We start from the raw sequence: 17,389 nt of genomic DNA on the forward strand, positions 1-17,389 counted from the left end.
CGCAATAGATACTCCAGGAAATTTATCTCCAACCATGAAACGGAGACGATGCTACAGCTCAGAAACTTCATTACGCACACCAGAGGCCCACAAGAACACGAGAAGGTATCAACAAGTATGTGTGTTTTTCAGCTCATCAAAGAATTGCAAGTATATTCATAATAATGAATGAACATGTGAAGTTCCAAAGAATGGGAAAAATGATACATCATGGGTGGAAATAATACATTGCCAGTTCGATGGGAAGACCTTACAACAGAACCGTACAAAACGAAAATCAACCGATCCATGGCAACAAAATCCCACAAGCTAAGAGCATCCGACAGATCCATACGCCAAAATGATCGTGAAATGACAATCATCAATAACCTATATATTTCTAATTTTCTATAAACAACTGAGGTTCCCTGGATACACACCGTCCATCCAATTCTTCCAGTGAGCTCTTTATTCTTTGATCTCAGATGTGTTCTTCCACCAATATCGGAAGGGGATGAGAGCCTGGCAAGAACATATGATGTTGACTGGCCGCAGATGATGATCAATCAACATACTTAGTATCTCCCACCACTCTGCGGTGGTGCCGGTGGCAATCGGTTCGGTGTGCGTCTACTGCCAGAGTTGGCATCCCCATTTTCATAGCGCCGACCACGACTGTCAGCACTTCTTGATCTTGTTTCGTGCTGTGAACTGGATCGATCAACAGAGCCATTTGCTGCAGAATCAAAGGCAGACTTCCAGTCCTCACCTGAGTGGCCAGGAGACCGTGGGCTATTCTCTGCAAGTCAATTTATGTCCACTCAAGGTTAGGTGCCTGAATTTTGCTACCAAAAAGAAAAATTAAAATGAATGGAACGAAATACAAAATGGTCCACTATTACACCAAGCAACGTCAATCTAACTAGTTGGCTGGACTTCTAGACAATCCAACAAAATTTACATGTGAACTCTCATGAAATGGGCATTTAACTATTTACTAAATTGTTACTGGCTCATTACATTTTCTGGACTCCAAAAAAAGGGTACTTGTTTGTCTTATGGCCTGTACCGGAGTTACATGTAATGGTTGTGTCAATTATGGACAATCTGGAACATCCATGCACATATTGTGGCAAGAATGGATCAGCAATAGGTGCAGTTTTAATCCTAACCACCAGCTAATCAAGATGTACCTGGAGGGTGCCTGCCCCCAACCTCCTTGGATACCAAAGTCTAAACCCTGAAGGTCTGAACTACATGCAAGCTTCATATCTTCCACAATAGATCATTCATTATAAGTAGGTGTTCCATGGTGCTTGTCCATGTGGACACTCCAAATAAGTGAGTGGCCAGAACGATAATTTAACAAAATATTATTGGCTTTAGTCATGCTAATATGAGATAGCAAGTTCACTGAACAAACTAGAATACTCCATCGAGGCTCCAGTCAAAAATAGGTATCGTCCTAATATTTATGCAGTCAAACAATTTAATTTTGACCAGCCATATAGATCACCACCATATAAAGATGACATTAGTACATTTGCCTCAGAAATACTTTCATAATATTATACTTTTTTAGGTTTTACAAATATATTGCAATGGAAATCAATGCTAAGTTATGATTAAGGGAGTATGTCAATGCCAATGTCCAAAAGTACACTTATTTGTGACTTGAGGAAGTATTGTCCATCAAGATACTTTTTGCTAGTATGAGTGACCAACAACAATACAAGAGCTTAATTAAAAAGAAAAATGAATTACTTTACTTCAAAAGACATAAAGCATATTCCCTATGAGAAATTAATAAAATTCACGAGCAGATAAATATATCACATTTGAGAACACCATGCAAATATTTGAAAGTATAGCCAGCTTACCAACTCCAGAACTATCGTTCGAATACGAAATTGCTCTATTATCATGGATGCTGAGCTGGCGAGTAAGCTTTGACAAGAGGGATGATTGTTTTTGGTACTTCTCCCGCCTACGTTTAGCATTGTGGTCCTCTTGGAGTAGTTCTTCAATCTTTGCGTTGGTTTGTGCACTAGTAGTGAGAATTGCAACAGAATCAGCAACACATTATTAAAAAACTGCACTGACTATGGAACAAAAGATTTTCTTTTAAGCACCTAAAAATTGCTTTGTAACACCTTCCGATGCTCACCATACAGGAGTGTGAAGTGCGTGAACATTGATTTCTTTTGGGGTGGGGGTGGGGGTGGGGATGACTAAGGGGTCGGTATGATGGCCAAGGCCAACCCCAACAAGACAAAATTATAAGTGCAAGAACACTACACCTGTACTTGAGTAAGTGAATATCACTTTGCAGAATATCTTATGGAACTTTTCAGACCTCAAGCACGGAAAAAGACACTACTTCTGTTAGTTTCCTCGTCTCATAGAATGTATTATATTAATCACCTAACTAAAAGGATAATAAAAAATATTGAATCTATTCAAACTAGACCTTCACATGTCCAGGACCCACAGGCCACAACTGCAACTAATTGTCTATTCTAACCCAAAAAAAATATTCAGTTTATTGCAGTTCCATCTAGATTTTGAGTGAGTTGAGGGGAAAAGAGTAGTAACTCATGCAATAAACAGAACCAAGATCCTAATTCATTTCAGTAGAGACACAACAAACCTTATTGAGCTATACAGCTGGTTAAGCATATCTTCCTTCGATTTTTCCACTTGGCAAAGCACAATAGCCTGGTCATGCAAAAGACAATGAACATTACACCACAAATAACAATGTTAAAAGAATTGATTGAAGTTGTAAGTATTGACCTTAGGAACATTTGCTGCCAAACTGTTCAAAACAGCCTCAACATAACCACGAACTTCTTGAGACATCCATCGGAGTTCTTCTTCAGGATCAGCAGGCCTCCGGGCCATTGTATCCTTAAAGAGAAAAGAGTTGCTTGGTGTTATAGTGGTGATAGAATAAAGCAGCAAAATTAAGTGATTTTGTGTTGGACACATCAAAATGACAAACATAAAAAGAGATAGTTTTAGGTAGAGTTGGGATCATTCAACGGTTAAAATAAATACAGTAGATTTCCTTTACATAGCAAGAAATGAGCATTGCCCAGTTCGTAGATGGGCTGCAGGAGTGCCCCAGACTCGCTTGTCCACGCCTCGAATTCGAGCTCCAGGGCACGCATAATAATTTTTTTCAGCCTCACAACAGCAGTCGGTCCAACTGGACTGGTTTGCTGTTAGTTCAGTCCAAAACTGGCCGGTTAGACTGCAATTTCACCGGTTCACACCGATTTGATGGTAGGAACGGTCTTTGCATCGGACCAGGCACTGGTTCTGGTTCTTTCCAGTCGATCAGGTCTTTAAAACTATGATGGCAAGTACCAATGGCTAAAAGTTTCACAAAGAATACAGGTACAACCGTATAAGGACACAAATCAAGCATAGGCTAGAGCTTACAAGGGACCCATCTGAATGGCTTTGTCTCATAGAACCACCCTCGGGAGTATTTGGACCCTTAACAGAGCCCCCTTTGCTTTCAATAACACCTCTTATCTTCTTTATCCACTCAATCTTGTCAGCCATACTCTCAGCCTTCAATATAACGGCACTGTGAGCTGCAAATATGAAATAAGCATTTATAGCCAAAAAAAAAACTAAATAAGTTAACCCTAAGCTATGAAGTATAAGGGTACCAACCTTTTAGGACAGTTTTGTAGGCCACCCTGTTAGTAATCTTAAACACAAGACTTGGGCCTTTCTCTGTCCCATTTGCCTTCTTTGAATCCTTAGAACTCTTAGAAATATCTTCCTCCTCTATCTCTTCCAGGTTACATTCCTAAATCAGACAGCAGATCGTGTTATTAAAAACAGACCATATCATGCTTCCCATAGCTGTGTACATGTTTCTCAGTTCATACATGAATTGAAACTTTCCACGAAGGAACTATTAACATTTTAAAGTGTGGATCAGAAAGTATACTACCTCATTTTCAAAACTGATGCCATTTTAAATGTGTGCAATTAAACTTTTTAACTTACACTGCTAATACACACAAAGGTATTAAGACTGGTTGTAGAAACTATAGTGCTATCTGTCATGAAACTACTTCAGAAAATTATGTTTGGCACAAAAATGATGGTGAAAGGTTTAAATTAAGAGAACTGCGCGTCATTATATTAAGTAGGATAAAAAGCGAATGTCAAAAACAAACACCAAGGAAAAGAGAACAAAATCAATTTTGAAACGAAGACAGTATTATTCACAGTATAAGTAGGATTGACAGCTAAGCACACCTCCAGGACAATGACGCCTCGAAAATGTCTCTCCTCTTGCTTCTTAGTGTATCCAAGCTGGACAGGGGAAAAGGTCGAAGTAAATCATACCAACCATCTCAAATAAAAAAGGGCATTGAAAATCAGCAAAGAATGTTAAGAAAATTATCCAAAGTTAGCATTCAGAATAATCAGGATTGGAGGGAATCGGTAATTCAGTAAAAACATTTATCCACCTTTCCACTCTTCTCGTTTAGGACAAACCACCTTTTGCTCCATTCATTATTTTTTGCACTTTTCTTCAAAAGGTAACCTGGTGAGAAAAGAAGAAACACATGTCACTAAATCAAAGTATGAAACCACACAGTTGGAAAAGAAACAATAAAAAACCTGGCCAGTTACTCGTTACATCTAAAATGCATGTATTGTATAGAACAAGTAAAAGATTACGGCAGAGTTCTGAACAAGTTAACAATTAGCCAAACAGATTGAGTCCTATGAAAATGATTCTTTCATTCTAATGGATCAAAATTTATGAGAGAACAAGATTTTAAAAAACCTGCAGTGGTCTCAAGCATAGTTACATAAAGAAATGCATTGCCAAATTGCTATGAGAAAAGATGAATTTTATGCCACTCTATGGCACATCATTATACCTGCAGTTATTTCGCCACCAGGCCCAGCAACCTGCAAATTCGGTCCCTCTTTTGTATCTTTATCTTGCTGATTGGATTTGTCTTTCATTGATTTTAGGTTACCACCAGCTTGATCAGATCCTGTTTGGGGGCTTGAAGCCTAATACAAATGAGAAAGAATGTTAACAGAAAGGCCAGCACTAATACTAAGTGTCTAGCAGTCATTACATTTAAGTCCAGTTCTTAAGTATGTAAATTTGTGCATCCTGAGCAAAGAGGCAGAAATCATACCCTGTTCATCTTGGATTGTTCTGCATCTTGTCCTTTCTTAGATGACCTATTTTTCACCTCATCTTCACGACGTTGTCTTTCCATTCTACAAATAGCATGCCAACACAGAGGTATAATGGATGATGCAATCACATGATCATAAAAACTCTGTAAAGGCAGAATTGGAACCTGAAGTATAAAATTCACTAGTGCATCATTTAGCAAAGAAGTGAATAGCTTCAGCCTTCGGACAATCAAAATTTAGGTTAACGATGCGATTTAGTTTGTTTTTTTTTATGAGATTTTCTGATGGAAAAGAAAATTAAGAATACAAAAGAGAACAATTTCTCTAATCAATTTACCCAGTACAAAACAACATAGATCATGCGGAACAGATTATTTGCTTAAGATTTGCATTAATGCAGATTGAATAAAATAGGCAAGCTATTCATTCAGAGACTGACTGACCTTCTCTGTAATAATCGGATGAAGTGTTGTGGAGGAACAAAAGCACGCTCCATATCAACAAGTGCAACCACCATCTTTTTTGCATCATTTTTGAAAGCATCCAACGCATTAGATGCAATTGCAATGACCTTGAGAAAGAAAATCAAGGGGACATGTGTTCAGAAAGTAGGCTTAATATGAATCATAAATGCAAGCAGTACAAAAGGGAATATGGTTACAAAATAGAGCAAAGTGATACCTCGCGCTTGAATGGAGGATATCTTCCTAGTCCTGGTGTAGCATTTGCAGCCGCATTTACTATGTCTAACAATACGCGGTGTACCTTGTGTGTTGATATACATAACAATTTCAGTTAAATGTTTGTTGATGTGCACTAATCTAAAGATGCAAACTATAATTAATTAGCAGGCATGGAATAGTTTCATCAGAAGCATATATCTGCCTCACATTGATCTCCATCCAAAGACAAAAGAAAAAAAACAGATCTGGACTAGTTGTAGTTAAGTAGGTAGAAAATTTTAATTGTATGTATAAATTGTATCAATCAAGACATACCTCTTCAACACACAGTCGTGATGGCTCCTTCGCCATTTCCAGAACACCTTTTATTAAGGATCTTAAACCTTTCTCCGGAGATATCAAATATGGTTGATAACCATCCGCTTCCAAGACAATCTAGAATACGAAGAGAATTATAATCATCATAGGACAAAAGAATCGTCCACTCTATAACTAAAAATAGAACAGCTTTTGGATTTACCCTCTTCACATTGTTCATATCAAAATGCCTGTCCAACGGAAGCTGTTTGATCCTATCTGGAAACTTGCCCTCAAAACTTGCAACAATTTTCCAACCGGCCCCCTTTTGGGTGGAAACAGTACAACAGTCTTGTAATCAATTATTTCATTTGGCGACGACTTAGATATAAACAGAAAGCTACTAATGAAGCTCATCACTAACCTCACCAGACGCAATATGAGCAAGAAATTTATCTTCGAATTCTCGACACAGCTCCAGAGCAACTGCCCTGGTTCCTTCAGCACTTTGTACCATCTGTTCTCCTAGCCTTCCAAGTTCATCTTGCACTATCTGAGATTTACCCTGAAGTCTGAAATTGGAGCAGGGTGTACGATATTTAAGCATTATGTGCTAATATAAATTAAATTGATAGATAGAATGTGTGATTCATGCAAGTTGCATAGTTCAGTGACTACTAAAATTCAGAAAGGGCTTTCAAGGGTGATTATCAACTTGACATTTTGGTAGTCAAGTAGAAGCTGTCTATGTATCTCTTGTTCACATGGCATTCCTCTTAGCATTTGAATGTCGGTCCTGTAACTACAGGTCCAAACGTGCAGCAGGATCACCAAGGTGTTGAATGTAGAAAATATGTGAATTTAACTAGAAGGTCAGTAGATATTGTTAGGAATAGCAACTTGTATTCCCTAGAGGCCCTGGGCCAGTATATATATACACATGTACATGTGACAATATGCAAGAACCCCTTATAATATGGGGATATTACATAGAGCAATATTTCTATCTAACAAAGATAACAACATTGGACATCACAGTTGTGAGATGATTTGTCAAATGAGAAATACCTAGATCCTCAGAAGTTTTTTGTTGACTGGTTGAAAGGAAAAGCCTAGAGAATTTAAGTTAAATGTTGTTATGTACATTCATCTAAAACTAGCCAAATTGCATGAAAACATGATTAATATACACCATCACAATCTGGTACCATTAAAATAAGTGGTACAAACTTTTCTCTTTTTCTATTAATAAAATCAGAGAATATCTAGGATTTTTTCTTTCTATTTTAAGGATCCACATGGGAATTTCTAAATCTCAGAGCTAAGGTTCACAGTTGCTCATATTTATATAAATATAGATGGTTGGCAAGCATGCTTAGTAATTAGCTTGAATCATGAATGTCATTAACCAGTTAGGATTTTTCTTTTTTGTTTTGGTTTGGTGGGGGGGGGGGGTGCGGGGTGCACAAAGTTATAGTTTAGTTAAAAGGGGAACAAAGGAATTATCAGCATAGGATGTATACCCAGTCAACAAGTTAGGCAACCGGACTTTCATCCGTTTGCGTATCTGCTTAGCAATGGTATCCACAAGAGCAATTCTCCCCAGCTTACTCTGAGGAGCACCAGTTAGGATGGATTTGAGGGTTTCAGTCTCAGCTCGCCAAGCTGTTTCAAGTGAATTATCGGACCCAACTGATCCTGATTGAGCAGATGCAATTGAGACAGACTGCCCTATTAGAGCAACCCACTCAATCTCAGCTGCTGCTCGTGGGGCACCCTTGTTAGACAGAATTGCCTGAACACAAGAAACAGTTTTTGCATCTGCAGCCGCTTGATCGATTTTGCTCAAAACGCCTATTGTTCTAGTTCCTACAAGAGGTGAAGAAGAAAAAACATCAATTGCTATTTGGAGAGTTGTTATCATGCTATGCTATTGTGGAGGACATAATCAAATTAGAATGACAAACCGTCTGGATCAATATCCTTTGCTAGTCTAAGAGCTCGAGACGATGCAACATCAGCAGCTTGCATTGCTGGTATCACAACAATCAATATTGCATCATTGTGCCCAGCATATTCACTGATCTGAAATGTGAAATTTAGTCACCATTATACAACATAACTGAGATGATACGAGAAATGCAATCCATAAATGATAAAATCTTGGTGTTTATTTCATGTAGGCTAAAGGATCAAAGACTCCTAAATGTAAAAAAATGCCATGATTGCAATCTTTTTTATGTTTACGTCAATTTAATGGTGGATTTACGATTCAGATAGAAAATGTTGGGTCAAACAAGTCCACAGTTTTTTTAAGAAAATCCTTTGGTTTTGCTATTTTTACATAATAATCTCTGGAATTGAAGGATTGATTCTCTGCATCCACCACTGTTGACATACCATGCATTGATAATATTCTAATTCACAATAGCGAAGGAATTGTACAATCAGATGTTAATAATTAGACTCTTGATTATTCTAAATATTGTCCAAACATTCTTGACTAGTTGATTAGTAATGGCAAGAACATCACAAGAAGTACTCACCGTTGAATCATCCATAACTCGTTGGTCTATACCAGGTAAATCAATCAATTTCAGCGGAGGAGCTGGAAAAGGCAAAAAGAAGAGAGAGTGCAATGTGAAATCATTGCGAGAGAAAACAGAACGAAGTGAACAGAAGGAACTAATGTGCATCACTGAGAATAACTATCAGATATTGAGCTGATTCAGAGTAGGGAACCAATTCATTAGACCATTGAAAGAAACAGAGAGCACAGATTTGAGCAATTAGTAACAACACATCAGAAAACACTCATTGATAGTGACTCTCCTTCAAAATCTTATGGTCGTACCATTTCAAACGACACATAAAATGTAGAAGGCATCGATGTCTTACAACTAAAGGGACAGTTTGGAAGCTTACTCGATCCTTAGCATACGCCAGCGCATGACCAACAATACAGCTTGCTACTGGATTAGCAACATTGCCCAACTACTAGAGAAAAGGTACAATCCAACAACGAACCTGTACTTGTCCGCAGCTTAAGGTAAATCTCATCACTCCGGCTTCTCCCGGATCCACTGGATGCCCCCTTGCTAAGCCTGTCCTGCAACGAATGCCGGAGCGCACCTGCAGGCCACACCACAAACCAAAACCGCCACCAAACTCAGCAAACCGACCAACCGGGACATCGACAGATCTGGCTACGCGAGGTGAGATCTCACTCACTTGCCGACACCTGCTGCGACTTGCTGTCGATCTGCAGGACGATGGACTTGCTGCTCAGCCCCGGATCCCTCTGCAGGTCGACCACTATTGGCGCCCGCGTCGCCCCGTTCTCCCCCGTGGGCTGCACCACAGCAACCACCACCTCAATCTCGCATATAAACGAATGCCCACAGCAGAAGAGAACGAGCTAAGCGTAACGCACTCACCAGCACGGGATGGCCGATGAGACTGTTCAGCACGGCCGACTTGCCGGCTCCCTGCACGGAAACGGGACAAACCGGATCAAGTCAGATCGGGCAGCGGGGGCGGCGAGGAGTTGGAGCTCGCGGCGGGGGCACTTACGACGTTGCCAAGCGCGACGGCGTTGAGGAAGGTGGAGGGGCGGCGCGTGGTGGCCTCGTCGGAGGGGTCGTCGTCCGCGAGGAGCGAGGCGGCCTGGCGCATGGACTCGGAGAGCTCGACGAGTTCGTCGATGGCATCCATGGCCGCCGCCGACGACATGAGCGCAGGGATCTCGAGGCCGGTCGGGGAGATCTCGGGTGGTGGGCTGGGGATTAGAGGAGCGAGGCGATTGGAGGCGGACTCGTGGAATCCGCGTGGCGAGCCGGCTGATTTGTTGAGAACCGAGATGGGCAGGGGGGAGGGGTAGTCGTTGCCTGCCTGCTTTTCAAGTGACGGGACCAGTCACCGCCTCTTGGTGCGGGGCGCTTCGTTTGTTCGGGCAAGTCGGGTGTGGTTTCAGATCTGGCTGGGCGAGCCGATCAGCCGACGAGTTCGGCTGTGTGACGAACTGGGCTGGGGAGTCTGTGTTTTTGGTTTGGGTACAAGCGTGAAGGACTTGTTGGCCTTCTATTTCTCTTAACTAGACTAAAGCGAAGGCTGCTAAATACCAATGGCTATTTTTTTTTAGCTAAAACCATGCTTTTCAAGGAGAATGGATTTTGAACTTTGAGTAGCTTTATCAAGTAAAACAGCTCGTACTAAACTTATGTTTTACTACAAACGGCATGTTTCAATTACGCCAATAGAACTCAAGCATGTACCAAAGTTCCGTATAAGATCAATACCAATCAAAATCACAAAGTAAAAATTGATGGCTACAGAGAGTCCTTAAATACATCAGACCTGTGAGTCCTATTTAAAATACAGAAATCGGTAGGTATAAACAAAACTCTTGTAAAATTAGTAATTATACACGTGTTTCACACACGTAAAATCAATTTAAAAAAAATTGGTTGTAAATGTATGGAAGATAAATAATATAATTAGTCTTGTGGGTAATAGTTGGGTTAATCATTTGATTCGTGGGTGAGGAGATTGAAAATATTTTTGGAAAAATGAATGAGGTCTAACTTTATACGATGATCGTTTGATCAAACTCGGGTGAACTATAAAAATGGTTTGGATCTACTACAAATTATGTATTTTATAGAAGTATAAATTATGTACAAACAGTGGAAAGGTGGAAATGGATTGCACAAAAAGTTCAGCATGAATCGGGCCTAGTGGTCAGGCACTGCGAAACGTGCGCACATAGCAGCGGTGATCCGCAAAACGGTCTCATCGAATCACGCATAAAGATCCACCACGGGACGCCCCGCCTCCCCTCCTCCTGCACCATCGTGTTCTCCAATCCAAGGCGCGCCAATGAGAAAGGTAGGTAATGGTGGCGGCGGCGAACGGCAAATCACCGGGGAGGCTGGCGTCGGTGTACAGCGAGGTGCAGACGAGGCGCCTCCACCACGCATTCCCGCTCCCCTCTGTCCTCCCTCATCGACGGGCCACCCAGCTCTGCCACCGGAAACCCCGGTTAGGACCCCCTCTCCCTCCCAATCTCGTCTCACTCCTCAGTCCTTCTATCGGCTCGTTTTGGCCTTACGTTCAGTTTTGATCTAATCCGCGCAGATGAGATCGCGAAGCTGTTCTCGAACCTGTTTGGGCAGTGTGAGGAACCGTCTAAATAATATTCTAATTAATCACCAGAAAGATCATTATTCATAATCACAACCTCGATAATTAACTAGAATATCATCCCGGTAGTCCCGGCACGTGTTTTGTGCCCAAATCGGCACACATATCTTTTCAACATGTACATCACAACAAAGGTTAAGAAAGAGCGAGTAATTAATATTATATTACAAGTTCTTAAGCATGCAACAAGTTATCACAATTTACAGCAAAAGAGAGCTACGAGGAGACTAAAACCTGCTCAACTCCTAACCAGCAAAAGAACTAAGCAGCGGAAGACTAAAAGCTATACAACAAAAGGGGGATGGAGCCATATGCCCTTAGGTTCCATTACAAAAGCACGATCACCCAGAGTGGGATGCACTACTCTTGCCCACCACCAGCATCGGTGGGCACGAAGTAGCCAAACACCGCCCCTTCCTCGCCGACCTGTGAACCTGCATCAACTTAAGGGCAGCACCATGAGTACGAAAGTACTCTCAAGTCTTACACAATATAGAGCACATATACATAGCTCGACTCCAAACATCATGCATTAGCTAGTAGCAAGGATTAAACATGCGGTTAAGTTAATTAAGCGGTAAGCATCCTAAACATAGGTGTGATCAATTAACTTAACCAACTTATATGAAACTACCCTACCATAACCAACAACTGAGCATATGTAAATGTAACAACATGTATATCAATGTGAACAAGTGACAACTCAAACCACCAACCACCAATCACCATACCCAGACCATAATCACTTGTCCAACTATCAACCTCATGACATCATCCACAAACCACAACGAGAACTCTACGACCGGGTGCAGATGAAACAATAGCATGCTCATGACCGAGAGCGCGGTAGTTCAAACTGTTTATACACCCTGCAGGGGATAATCCTGAACCCACACGACACGAGGACCATTCGGCTTGTGCCACCAGCCAAAGTGCACATAAGAGGGTACTTGTGACAACCTTTCCCAACCAGCCCCAACCGTGTGGGGCATGCATCGCTCAGTGCGGCGATACTAAAACTACTCCCGGAACAAACTATTACCGCTTACAAGCCCGCTCACTCACACCATCGATGTCACGCCCACAAAGCTACAGTTGCGAAGGTATTCGGTTCGTCTTAATATTAGATCGGCATGTGGTGAGTAAGGTAAGTGCTAAAGCCAACAACCCCGACGATTGGCCTTAAAAGATGCAAGCAGTCTATGGTGCTCAGGTTTCCTCTCCCGACCTGCTCCCTGGATTTTCCATCGAGACAGACGACACCCCTAACACCGCCCACATTTCGTCTCATACTCACCACTCACCAACCATCTTGCCATCAGCATGTATTTGTAATCAATAGTAATCCCTATACTTGCGAATAACGAAAAACACCATCGTTCGACTTCTACCGAAACACCTAAGCATTGCTAAGTATGTATATCGTACTCGTACCTAGACATAACACCATCTCTAGGCTACAAGGAAATTACTTGAATAATTGACTAAGGTAGAAAGATGCAATCGACATAGGTTCTACCCAAAGGTACCTGACACATGCATACATACATAAGCATATTCATCAATTGAGACTTCCAAGTTTGACACGGGTGAAATATATTAGTTGCTTGTCTTGCTGCCCTGGATCAGAAAGGTGGGGCGCGTCGGGATCAAACTCAACCTCCGAGATCGTCAGATCGGCGTTCTCTAAAAAGAATAACGCGTGCAATGCCATGAGTATGGATGAAATGCAACAATGCATGCCATAAGATACACAAAAACATGCTAAAAGTGCAAACATGCGAGCTAGAACAAAATTGGGACTCAAACCAATTTGAAAAGTTGCCGAAAGTGCGGAACCTCCGGACATATGCAGACTATCCGCAAAATTATGCGGAACATCCGGACATTGCGCAATTCAGGCAAACTCCGGACTATCCGGGGAATTTTCTGGATACTCCGGACATATGCGGACCCTCTGGAATTTTGTCCGGACACTCCGGACCTGGGTTGAAAATGTGTTTTTCGACGATTCGTCGATCGATTTAACTCCAAACTTGAATCTATGCTACATACACCTGCGTATGTAACATAACAAGGGTTTTAGACTAACTTTATAGCTTAACCCTTAAGAAAATCTTGAAAATAACTCAAATTGCCATTTTCCCAGAAAGTGCGGACCCTCCTCACTTTGATGTGGAACCTCCGCACTTTTGCAGACTATCCGCACTTTTATGCAGATACTCCGCACTACCCAGAACTTCTCTGATTTGGGGAAAATTTTGCCAAATCGATTTGCGATCTTTTTCAAACTAAAGAGGAACATGTTTGAGATGATTTATGGAGTCTAGAATTCACTCATCAACCTAGCAACTCGATTCCTAACTCAAATCTCATTTAAATTCTCATTTTAGTCCAAAACCTCAAAAACTTATGAACTTTGCTAAAACTCGAAATCGATCAATCAAACCACATATTCTTGCCATGGGGAACCTAAGAGACTTATTCAAGATGATGCTTGTGGAGCTGGGTGACCGTCGGGAAGTAGAGGAAATGGAGGAAAATCGAAAAACTCTAGTGTTCCTTGTGCTTCAACCAAGAACATCAAAAGACATCAATTTTGGTTCGAATCTTTCGAGAAAACGAAAATGAATTGGATGGATGAGTAGCTTATAAGCTCTAGAATGCAATGGTACCACATGCATACCTTCAATTCCTCTCTTTGAGCTCGGATTTTGGAAGAAATGGAGAGAGGAAGTGAGAGCTTGAGTGAGAGGGGGAGCTGCAACTGCTGCTGCACGTGTGGGGGTGAGGGAGGAGAGAGAGGGAGCAGGTGAGCTGCTACCCACTTGAGAGAGGGAGTGGGTGAGGAGTGGGGCCACATGTGGGACCCACATGTTAGAGAGAATAGGTATTTCTAATGTATTTTCTATTATTTTCTCTCCCAACTTTCTCTCTTATTCAAATGATTACTAATGAAGTGCATTAGCGCTTCGGATTAACATTATGCAAAATTTTAAGCATAATGCTTAAAAAGCATAATTTTGCTTAAATGAGTGATCAAGAAATTGGGATGTGACAGGCAGCCATCAACGGCGCTGGTGCCGACCAAGGAAACGGTGGAGGGGAAGCCGCTAAAGGTCGGGGTGGTGTTGTCCGACGGACAGGCACCTGGTGGGCACAATGTGATATGTGTTAACTTTGGTGAGGGCTCTTCGATCTGTTCCAAGTGCCATGAAGTATATTCAGAATTGTGACAAACAGTAGCAATATGAAGTTCATCATTTAAGGGTGGCCAATCTAAATGTGGTTAGAGAATAGGATTTTTCAATGTTTATTTTCCTTTCATTACCAACTCCATCATGTGTAGGTATGTTTCCACAATTTCCTAACAAAGGTATATGTATATATTGACATATTTCTCGTGGGATCATCTGGGCTGGGAATGGGATTCTTGTTTCAACTTTTGGATTTGGAACTGATGAGATTAATTGATAAGTTTTTACTATTGAGTATTGACTAGGCGAGTTATGGTAAGTAGGTTAAGATGACATGTGCCATTATTCTGATATATTCTTGTTGATGGCTCTGTTTGTCTTGGTTTAGATTTCTTGCAAGAACGTGCAAAGGGCAGCACAATGTATGGATTCAAGGGTGGCCCCGCAGGGGTGATGAAGTGCAAGTACGTCGAACTCAATACAGACTTCGTCTATCCCTACATAAACCAGGTTATCCATGCTCTTCATGACCTCAGCTCAATGATATGCTTTTAGCTGTGATTGGTTTGCAAAGTCACATTTGGTTTAGCTGGGAAAGTAGGTCGTGTTCAGTTGTAGCATGTAGTTATCCTTCCACTGTTCACTACAAATCTCATAAAACATACTCTTTAGTTTGTTATCGATGCGGAGCAGTGCCTTGAAGATGTTAGGTGACATAGCGTTCTTGATCATTAGGTATAGTTAAGTTTGTTGGAATTGAGAAACGAGATAAGAGCAGTTTTCTTTTATGTTTCCAACAAGGTGTATTTGATATGATCTGCAGTGGAAGGGATAAGATCGAAACTTCTTGTGTATATGCTTTCCAAATACCTTTTGTTGTAGACTGAAGAACTCTCTACTATGGACATATCACCCTGGTCATTGCTACATAAACAATCTCGGGTTTGTTCTGCGGTTTAATCAAGCTGAAGATACAACCAACAAACTTGAGTTGGATGGACTTGTTGTTATTGGAGGTGACGATTCAAATACTAATGCATGCCTTATCGCCGAATACTTCAGGTTGACTACTAAGAATGCAAATCACTTTGGTGCTCCCTTCATAGTGTTCTTTATTTATCACTTTTATTGTTGTGAAATAAGCTTTGGCAAGCCGTTGACATTTTTTCTTACAAATCTACAGTGAATTATTACATGATACTATTATTATTTATGTTACATATATTACTGTTATGCAATCAGTAATAGTTCTATTGAAAATTCTCTGCTTATTCGCAAGTAAATTTAGTAAAATTCGTCCTTGTGTAGGGCAAAGAACTTAAAGACTCGTGTTATTAGGTTTCCAAAGACTATTGATAGAGATCTAAAATGCAAGGAGGTTTCAACAAGTTTTGGATTTGACGCTGCTTGCAAGGTACGTATTTCTGTTCCATATAATTTGGTGTTACCGCCAAATGCAAGTGCACGATTTTATCTAGTTCCCACTGGTGTGTGCTCTTTCATAATGTGTAACGGCATCTTATTTTGTGAACACAGGTTGGTAACCTTGCTGCCCCTGTGGCAGAATGGACCGTTGGAGGGACTGCATTGACATCATTGATGGATGTTGAGAGGAGGCATGGTAATTTTCTTCAGCCATTGAGATTTATTTATGAACTCTTTCACTTTCTACGCTCTTTCTATTTAGGTTATCAAGGATATCCTGATACACTAAATTATTGGGAAAGTTGAAGATATCACTGTATACCGAATCTAAGCAGAAAGAATAAATTTTCTAATATGATTTGACCACATTATCTTGATTATTTTTTATTGTTAATATTTTGTCATTGGAAACTTGGAAGTCTACCTGACTTTGCCCTGTACAACTTTGCAACTACACAGGTAAATTCAAGCCAATGATCAAGAAGGCTATGGTGGAACTCGACGGTATGCAGCATTTTACTTTCATATTTCATCGTTAATGAAGTACCTGGTGCACATTTTATTGCAAATCATTTGCTAATTTCCATGTTGTCGGATTCAGGTGCGCCATTTAACAAGTTTGCATCTCTACAAGATGAATGGGCCCTCAAGAACCGATACATCAGCCGAGGTATGTAACCAATGTTTGCTAGCAATGACAAATATATTCAGCGTAATAATAAGCTGACATGATAACCTTTCTCATATCACAGGGCCGATCCAGTTTATTGGCTCGGGATCAGACGCTGTCAATCACACCTTGCTGTTGGAACTCGGCGTTCAGGCATAATAAGATAAAATGCCAATGTAGCTCACTCCCTTCTCTTTTGTTCTCTCTTTTTACAATTTTGTTGTTAGATGACGGGAAGTCCAGTGCTAGTTTGCAATCTCCGTGTTGAGGAACGGTGAACAAGGAAGATATTTCTGGCTGAGTTCTCTGCAGAGTGGCTCTGGTGGCAATAAGAACAGATTTTGGTTTTCTTAGTCCTGGTTAGTCCCACACCCCCATCAACTATCCAACTTCGCAAGTCACTCCCTTGGTGATGCCAGTTGCCAGTTGCTTTCTATGATGCCTTGTGAGTTGTGTCTGGCATAAGGATTGGAACACTTGGTTGAATGTTGCAAAGTGATTGAATTATCACTTCTGTTGAATTTGATTTGTGTCCTTATGTTATGTATGCTAACGTTGGACAGCGTCTTCAATAATCTGACGATCCTTTTCCTGTAGTCCTAAATTTCCGTTTGTTTTGCCGTATTTTCGTGAACCTACGACTGCAAATAGGGATGCAAGTTTATATATATATTTAGTTATTAGATCAATTCACCTAATTAAGTTAAAGAAAATGAACTAAGTAGCGATCTAGAGCTTAACCC

The 17,389-nt window shown here is 40.8% G+C and overlaps 1 protein-coding gene and 1 pseudogene across 1 annotated transcript; one reads left to right on the forward strand and one right to left on the reverse strand.

The window, feature by feature from the left end:
• Positions 1-182: 182 nt before the first annotated feature.
• On the reverse strand, positions 183-10,090 carry LOC133919754 (dynamin-2A-like). Its single transcript, XM_062364250.1, has 22 exons — positions 9,726-10,090; positions 9,590-9,640; positions 9,384-9,504; positions 9,180-9,284; positions 8,699-8,760; positions 8,120-8,237; positions 7,676-8,021; positions 6,577-6,724; positions 6,376-6,477; positions 6,171-6,290; positions 5,854-5,937; positions 5,616-5,743; positions 5,169-5,253; positions 4,899-5,037; positions 4,479-4,555; positions 4,264-4,320; positions 3,667-3,805; positions 3,427-3,584; positions 2,776-2,889; positions 2,630-2,697; positions 1,860-2,026; positions 183-778 (listed from the first exon to the last, which is right to left on the reverse strand). Exons 1-22 carry the CDS (start codon positions 9,882-9,884, stop codon positions 555-557), a joined length of 2,772 nt encoding a protein of 923 aa, XP_062220234.1. The 5' UTR covers positions 9,885-10,090; the 3' UTR covers positions 183-554.
• Positions 10,091-11,046: 956 nt separating this feature from the next.
• Positions 11,047-16,805, forward strand: LOC133918087 (pyrophosphate--fructose 6-phosphate 1-phosphotransferase subunit beta 1-like; annotated as a pseudogene).
• Positions 16,806-17,389: the final 584 nt, after the last annotated feature.

This window comes from Phragmites australis, chromosome 5, assembly GCF_958298935.1.
Source record: "Phragmites australis chromosome 5, lpPhrAust1.1, whole genome shotgun sequence".
NCBI lineage: Eukaryota > Viridiplantae > Streptophyta > Magnoliopsida > Poales > Poaceae > Phragmites > Phragmites australis.

Bases quoted from the DNA above. Each gene is read 5' to 3' on its own strand.
- LOC133919754 (XM_062364250.1), bottom strand. From the start codon at position 9,884: ATGTCGTCGGCGGCGGCCATGGATGCCATCGACGAACTCGTCGAGCTC. The intron at 5,254-5,615 runs GTCAGTCAGTCT...TGCTATTTGTAG, and splicing joins ATCCGATTATTACAGAGAAG to AATGGAAAGACAACGTCGTG. The intron at 4,556-4,898 runs GTATAATGATGT...TTTTCTCACCAG, and splicing joins TGGTGGCGAAATAACTGCAG to GTTACCTTTTGAAGAAAAGT.